This window comes from Phragmites australis, chromosome 19 (genome assembly GCF_958298935.1).
Source record: "Phragmites australis chromosome 19, lpPhrAust1.1, whole genome shotgun sequence".
Classification (NCBI taxonomy): Eukaryota; Viridiplantae; Streptophyta; class Magnoliopsida; order Poales; family Poaceae; genus Phragmites; species Phragmites australis.
Genome location: NC_084939.1, coordinates 9,166,686 through 9,173,736, shown reverse-complemented (window position 1 = coordinate 9,173,736; position 7,051 = coordinate 9,166,686). Strand labels below are relative to the sequence as shown.

Below are 7,051 nucleotides of genomic sequence, written 5' to 3'. Positions count from 1 at the left end.
AATGATTTAACATGCCAACTACTATTTTTTCTGTGTAGGGTTACCACAATAGAGATTTTTAGAAGTGGTCCCACCGTTAAATTCTTTTTATTAATTTATGTACAAATTTAAGAATTTAATAATGTGAGATCAAACATGTGCTAATACCATGGGCCAAACTACTCTAAAATGTTGGCCACTATTTTTCATAGAAATTAATCTATTTATAAATATTAATTGAACTGGATTCACCAATTCTAGGCATACCATGATTTAATGGTGATTTATACAATATGTAACATATTTAAATTGATACAGAAATTAAAATGCCATTAACATGAGACACAACATTTTTATACAGTATAATAATATCATATAGAGCTAAAAAAATTGGTTTTACAATTTTTGGAGCTATAGTGAATTTTCTATGCATTTTACACCATTTCAGACGATTTAACCATACATCAATATATCCTATTCTGCGTTTGTTTATTCAGCCGACTGCACAGTACAGCGCCCAACTTCTTCGACCGAGACTATGCTAGCCCGAGAGCATGGACGTGGGACCGGAGTGCTCTGACTGGACCGGATGGTTGACCCCAGTGAAACGCGCCGTGGGCTTGCCGGAGAGCTCGCCGGTGACAGCGCCGGTGGCAATTCCGGCCGAATCTCGGCCCGGATCTAACAGAAAAAGGATGAGCATGAGCTGGGGAACACGGTAGCACAAGTCCAAGATGGTGGGCCCGACCAGAGCTTGGTCGGTGACGGTCGGCCGAAGGTGGCGGCGCCCGGCGCGCGAAGCCAGCCGCGCCAGTGCCGGGCCGAAGAAGGTTTGGCCCCGGCGGAAGGCAGAGGGGAGCTCGGTAAAGCTTACCACGGGCTCGATCCGGTACGAGGGGTAGCTGGACGGATCCGTGTGCGGTTACGGTGGATTTGGGATCGGCGGCGGCGCTGCTCAGTGCTCGATCTTCCCTGTGCTCGGCTGTGGAGAAAGGTGAGGGAGGGGGTGAGGGAGCAGAGAGGAGAGCCGGGTGGGATAAGGCCGGCTCGGTGATGGCCACGGGTTGGCTGGCATAGTGGCATGGGCGGCGCCCAGGCATCAGCGGCCACGCGGTGAGCTCGCTCTGTCCAAGCAACGGGAGGGGGAGAACAGCTGATGGCATGTGGGAGAACGAGCGTTAGCTCGGGTGGTTCGCTGAGCGAACGCACGGGTCGGGAGTTCGACTCCCGGCTCTAGCACTCACGCCCGGGCTAAACCCGGAATAGTCCATACACATACAAGAATTAGATTGTGATGCCTTAACCTCCACGTGTAGCATCTCTGACCATGCATATGATCCACGTGTAGCATCTCTGACCATGCATATGATGTGAGTATGATGTGTATTCTATTGTAACTTCAAAAAACTATAGCATGTGGGACCGATCAAAACAGTAGATAGTCCAAACAGATTTCCTTCCCTCTCTTCCTCTGCTAAAACAGTAGTGCTAGAGTGCTTCAAAATTCATAAATTTCTTTCTATAGGTTATATAATTAAAAAAACCCTATTTTAACAGGACTCACCTCAAAATCCTAGAATCTAAATTAAAATTCTTCAAAGAGGGTTACTTTTGAATTTTCTAGAAATTTTTAAGGCTCAAATATATTCCCAAATCTCTAGGAAAACTCACCGATATTCATCTCACATGATAGACTAATTTCTAAAATTATTTTCAAGCTTAAGTTATGGATGGTGAAAAAGTGAGTTCCTTTATAAAACTCTATTAAATACAATTTTATCATTTCATGTGATTTTCTCTATTAAATTTAATTTGAATTCAAACAAATTCAAACTTGCACAACATTCATTCAAATGCTTATGAAATGCATGCGAACATGAATATGCACAGATGTGGGGAGTGCCAGCAGCATGGTACTTTAAGGAAAAAGATAGATTGTTGGAGTTGAGAATGTTGTCGATGAGGAAGACTACAAACAATTCAACGCCCTGCCTCTTTTAGAGAGAACGCTGAGCTAGATATCCTAGAAGATTTTGAAGCTAACTATATACGCCACGATCATAACAAATATCTAATCATTAAATAAAAGTAGCTAATTAGTTGTATTAATATATTATCAATAATTTTGTTCATTAAGGACATCTTAATTTGAATTAATTAAGTATGTGCTTTAATTTGTCTTGATTCAAGACATCTTAATTTGAAATAATTAGGGCTATGCATATTTCTATATTGTATAATTTTTCTATTTATATTAATATATTGTAAATAATACAGTAAATTAGTCTTTATTACAAATAAAAAATTATAGAAAAAGAGAGGAACTAACAAACTAAGCTACGTTGGGTTCACAGAAGGACAATTTCATATAAATTCCTTCGTGCAACAAAGTCAATTTGAGGCCGTCATTTAAAAGACCTTTTCGAATGCACGTCAATCAGTCTCCTCTAATTATCTCCTAATTAATTCTATTGAGCATGTGGTTCAATGTTCATCGATCCTGCATCCGTTGATTCCGAGCGAAATCTCTCGAACAGGGACGTATCCTCCACCCTGTCTGCCATCGGGACGCGCGCGCGTTGAACGAGCCTACACAACCTAAAGTCATCAAGCCCTAATCAATAGCGAAAAATGTGCATAGCACCATCAGCTAAACGTGGCAGAAATGACAGCCTACGACTCGTAGTAATCAGGGTTTGCAGTGAGCTCAGCAGATGCGTCGCAGTGTATCCAATTTTAGGGATATTCTTTTGATTATTTTTGCTTGGTTTACTCCATGCATCCTTCTCACTCACAAAGAGGTCATGGAGTGAAGAGTTGCAATCAGCATGGGCATGGTTTGACCTTGTGGACATCGAAATGGGTGAAGCTGCAGAGGGCAGTTGCATGTGGTTTTCAGCCGACGTGGCCAACTGGACTACTCGACACGGCATGTCCCAGACTCGTTTAGGCACTGTCCAGTGAAAATTGAGGTAGCTGGATATCGAACCGGAGATCTCATATATTTAGGTGTATTATTATTGTGTCACGGAGTTATATTGGTATTAGAATTAAATAAAATATATAAGATATTTAAGAAATAGAAAAATTTAAATAGATCATATCGTACCAACCCGGCGTGCTATTGCTACGACCTAGGCATAACCTAGATCGTCGTGTCATGCCGGCCTAGCCTATTTATCATCATGTCATGTCATGTCATGTCATGTCCAGATGAACTAAAATAGCCGTGTATCATGTTAGTCTATTTAGCCTAGTTCACTTGGCCAGCTTCAGTTTTCAGACAGACCTTTGATTTGCCCGTCAAAATTTTTTCTTCATCGGAACATCAATATAGCAATAAAATCAATTGGAGACTGACGAGATGTTATTAACCCCATGCTCGGGGATTCCGCCGAGAATTTAGGCTAAATCTTGAGAATTTGGATCTAAATTCTTCATATTCAAAGATTTTGGTTGGTCTGATTCCGAATCACAGTGCTTGCTTGCTGTTATGGGAGACAATTCTGTTTGTGCTTTTCCACGTTTTGGTTTTGCCACTTGCTCTCTAAGAGAGCACAGTGGTGAATGCAAAAGTTCCCTCTGCAATTCTGGCTCGAAAACATGTCAAATACTAGGTAGGAGCATAACTGTCTTGCTGGAAAAATTAAACGGGGAGCTGTTTTTGTGCTTCCTTTTTTGAGAGTTGCACAAATTTTGAAGTACGAAATATGGAAGCCCTATCGTACGTATATGAATTGAGAGGTCCTTCTTACTATTTTCAAAAACAAGAATCAAGAAGGGCACATGTTTTTCTTGGGAACTTTTGGCTGTGTGCCACTTGATATATAAGTATTTTGGAAGTTGGCACTTACTGTCTTCCCTTCGATGTAGCTGATAGACCCACGTGTGAGTGAGACAATAAGTGACAATTTTTTAATTAATGAACTTCATTGGTGCAACATCTTCTGGTTCGACTTTTAGTTCTGAGACAAAGATATCAGCTTCTTGCTGTCCTGGAGCCGCTGGAGATTTTTTTCTTCAGTGCAACTTCTGCGTTACTAATGGATCTATTAAAGTATAAATAAATTTTCTATCTTTCTCTATTAGGTTAGCTTTTTAGGTAAACTGTTTGATGTATGTGACTCAATAAAGTATCAAAGCAAGATGTGTTAAATTTGAGTTGTTATGACATAATTAAAATAAAAAAATATAGTCGACTTCTGCTTTCACATCTGAGGCATGAATAAGCCTCCATATGAGGAGTATTAAAGTATAAGTGTATTACTCATCTTTCTCCATCAAGTTAAATTTTTAGGTAAATTAGTTGATGCAAACAACTCAATAGAACCTTCTAAATATGCCAGAAAGAAAAACTAGTTTGATTTGAATGCTGAAGGTATAAAATTAATATTCTGCAAGCTAGTAGCTTGCTTCCCATTAATCTCGAAATATTTCCTTCCTAATTCAAGTCTAACATGTACGCCGTTGCTAGGTGTTGAGGGAACGACCATTTGTCCCTCCCACGGCCAGCGGAACCAAAAGAGCAGCCAGCCAAGACATCACCGAAGAGCAAGAATCCCACGGAGGTCGGGCGCCAGAGGTTTACTCTAGATGTTAGAAAAGTAGGTTGCTCACCTCCTGTCCGAGGCAACTCACCTTTGGTTCCATGCCGAAGATAAGTGCCCATGAGGAGCTCTGGGTTGCCCTTGCGCCTTGTGATCCTGATACTACTTTAGAATGGATTATTATAGATGACTATTGATTTTATCTCTATAGTAATGTTTGTGATACCAAACTTGTTACTGATGATTACAACTCTACCTGTAACTGAGGTATACATAGACGGGTCTAAATAATATCTACGTTTGTAATATAACTACATACTGACGAATTTTTTGAAAAACTGTCTGTACGTATGAAGGATCACATATGTTTTTTATGGAAACCCGTCTTTATAAAGTATCACAGACAAGATTTTTTAAAAACTGTCTGTGTGACCCTTTCTCCCCTAAGAAATCATTTTGCTACTTGTCTACTCTCATGATATGGCATATATCACACTTCATAATATAAATAAGAACATCACACACACACACACACACACACACACACACACACACACACACACACACACACACACACCACACACACACACACACACACACACACACACACACACACACACACACACACACACACACACACACACACACACACACATATATTAAGAATATCACACGGATATATAATACATAAGAACACATTATTCTATAACCATCTCAGCAGCACACATTTTTTAAATATAAACCTAGCTATACACAATCCCTAATTGTATCATGCGGTCTTCAAGAAGGATAAGATGATCGACATCATCGATGACACTATCTTCTAGAAGGATGAGAAGATTGACATCATCTCAGCCACCTGTGTTTCACCAGATTATCAATTCAAACATCATCTTCAATCATCACCTTGTTGTCATCCAAATCAGGCTACATCCTAACCAACTCAATCATCTGACCGAACCGAATTACATTGCTGCCAAATCGCCAGCCCTTGTTCAGTAAGAAATGACTGTTCAAATCAGTCTTGTGGTTGACAAAAATGTCTCTAGTGTGATGAACAACAATAGAGAAATTTCTATCTAGAATAATAGAATGTAGAGCGTGATTCAAGGAAAAACTGGGTCCACGTTGGTGCCATTCACAGCAGTGAAGAACACATATTATACATGACCAAAATCGAAACCAAGAATCCAAACCGTGAAAGCAACCATATGAACAACCCCATCCTCCCAGCGCTTAATAGCAATGAACAAAGAGATTGCTGATCATGGACACACAAATGCCATATTACCCTCAGTACACAGATTAAAGCAAATACTAACAAAACCGCGATGCAAATCCTACTCACCTCAGTGCAGGGAAGGAGATTCGACACCCATATCCTGAACCTCCATCATGGAAACAAACCCTAAAACACCTTTGCAGAAGGGGGCCAGATGGCAATGAGGAGAGCTGAGGGAGATCACATCGCTTTGGTGAGAGAGAGAGAGACTAACGATTTGTATTTATGGGGTAGTGGGAAGTTAAAGAGCGAGGTGTCAAATTTAAAATAGTACCTGGGTCTTTAAGTACAAATGATTTTTTAGAAAATCCGTCTGTGTCTATCATACATATATAGACGTCTATGACAATATTGTAGACAGGTTTTTCTAAACTCTGTCTATGTCTGTATGATAGAAACAAACAGATTTTGTAAGAACCGTATGTGAGTTTTGACATACCCAGACAACGGTCATGTTGCAGACAAGTCTGTCTTAGCAACAATTTGTGGATATTTTGCTAGTGACGGATCCTAAGAAACCGTTTATGTCACTCTGTCTGATTTTGCTGATTCTATGGTAGTGTATGGGTGCGTCTCTGAAGCTACCCTAAAGTGGGCCCCGTAACTTGGCCCAGTCTATTCACACCTTTTGTAACCATAATGTGAGGAATCGTCCAAATTGTATTCAAAATAATTATTTGGGACGATCATTTAATAAGATGAGAGCTAACACACGTTCATCTCTCGACATGCCACATACTAACCCATATCTCACCGCAACAATCACAGCCACCAATGATATGAATCCAATCCAAGTAGTCCCGACATGTGTTTTATGCCCAAGATCAGAACACACGTCTTTACAACAAGCTTCATCACATCAAGGCGTAACAAAGAGAGAGTAATGTAAATATACTACAAGCCTTTACGTTATTACAAGTTTAACAATTTAAATATCAATGAATGCTAGAAGAACAAAATACAGCATGTTCAACTCCTAGCATGTTAGAGTTACTACGTAGCAGAATTAACATCTATAAATAACAAAAGAGGTGGCGCCAGATGCCCTAAGGCACTACTGAGTCACCACAAGTAGTCCACCATAACTCTTGCTTGTCACCGACATCGGTAGGTATGAAGTAACCGTATACTATTTCATCATCACTAGCAAAACTCAATAACAGCAAGGTGAGTACGAAGGTACTCGTAAGACTTACTCCATAGTGGGTACATATACTAACTCGACTATAAGGATCATGCATTT

The 7,051-nt window shown here is 40.1% G+C and overlaps 1 protein-coding gene across 2 annotated transcripts; it reads right to left on the bottom strand.

The window, feature by feature from the left end:
* Positions 1-288: 288 nt before the first annotated feature.
* On the bottom strand, positions 289-1,226 carry LOC133900570 (uncharacterized). 2 transcript variants are annotated; one of them, XR_009906551.1, is made up of 2 exons: positions 728-1,226; positions 289-660 (listed from the first exon to the last, which is right to left on the bottom strand). XR_009906551.1 is itself a non-coding variant. In XM_062341749.1 (2 exons), the coding sequence occupies exons 1-2, from the start codon at positions 1,140-1,142 to the stop codon at positions 521-523; spliced, it is 429 nt and encodes a 142-aa protein (XP_062197733.1). In that variant the 5' UTR covers positions 1,143-1,226; the 3' UTR covers positions 289-520. The 2 variants fall into 2 exon arrangements, 1 of the variants encoding a protein (XP_062197733.1); XM_062341749.1 differs by having other exon boundaries at positions 854-1,226.
* Between the last annotated feature and the right edge of the window lie 5,825 nt (positions 1,227-7,051).

Coding starts and splice junctions, on each gene's coding strand:
- LOC133900570 (XM_062341749.1), bottom strand. CDS start 1,142: ATGCCATCAGCTGTTCTCCCCCTCCCGTTGCTTGGACAGAGCGAGCTC. Junction 661..853: donor CGTACCGGATCGAGCCCGTG/GTAAGCTTTACC, acceptor TTTTTCTGTTAG/ATCCGGGCCGAGATTCGGCC.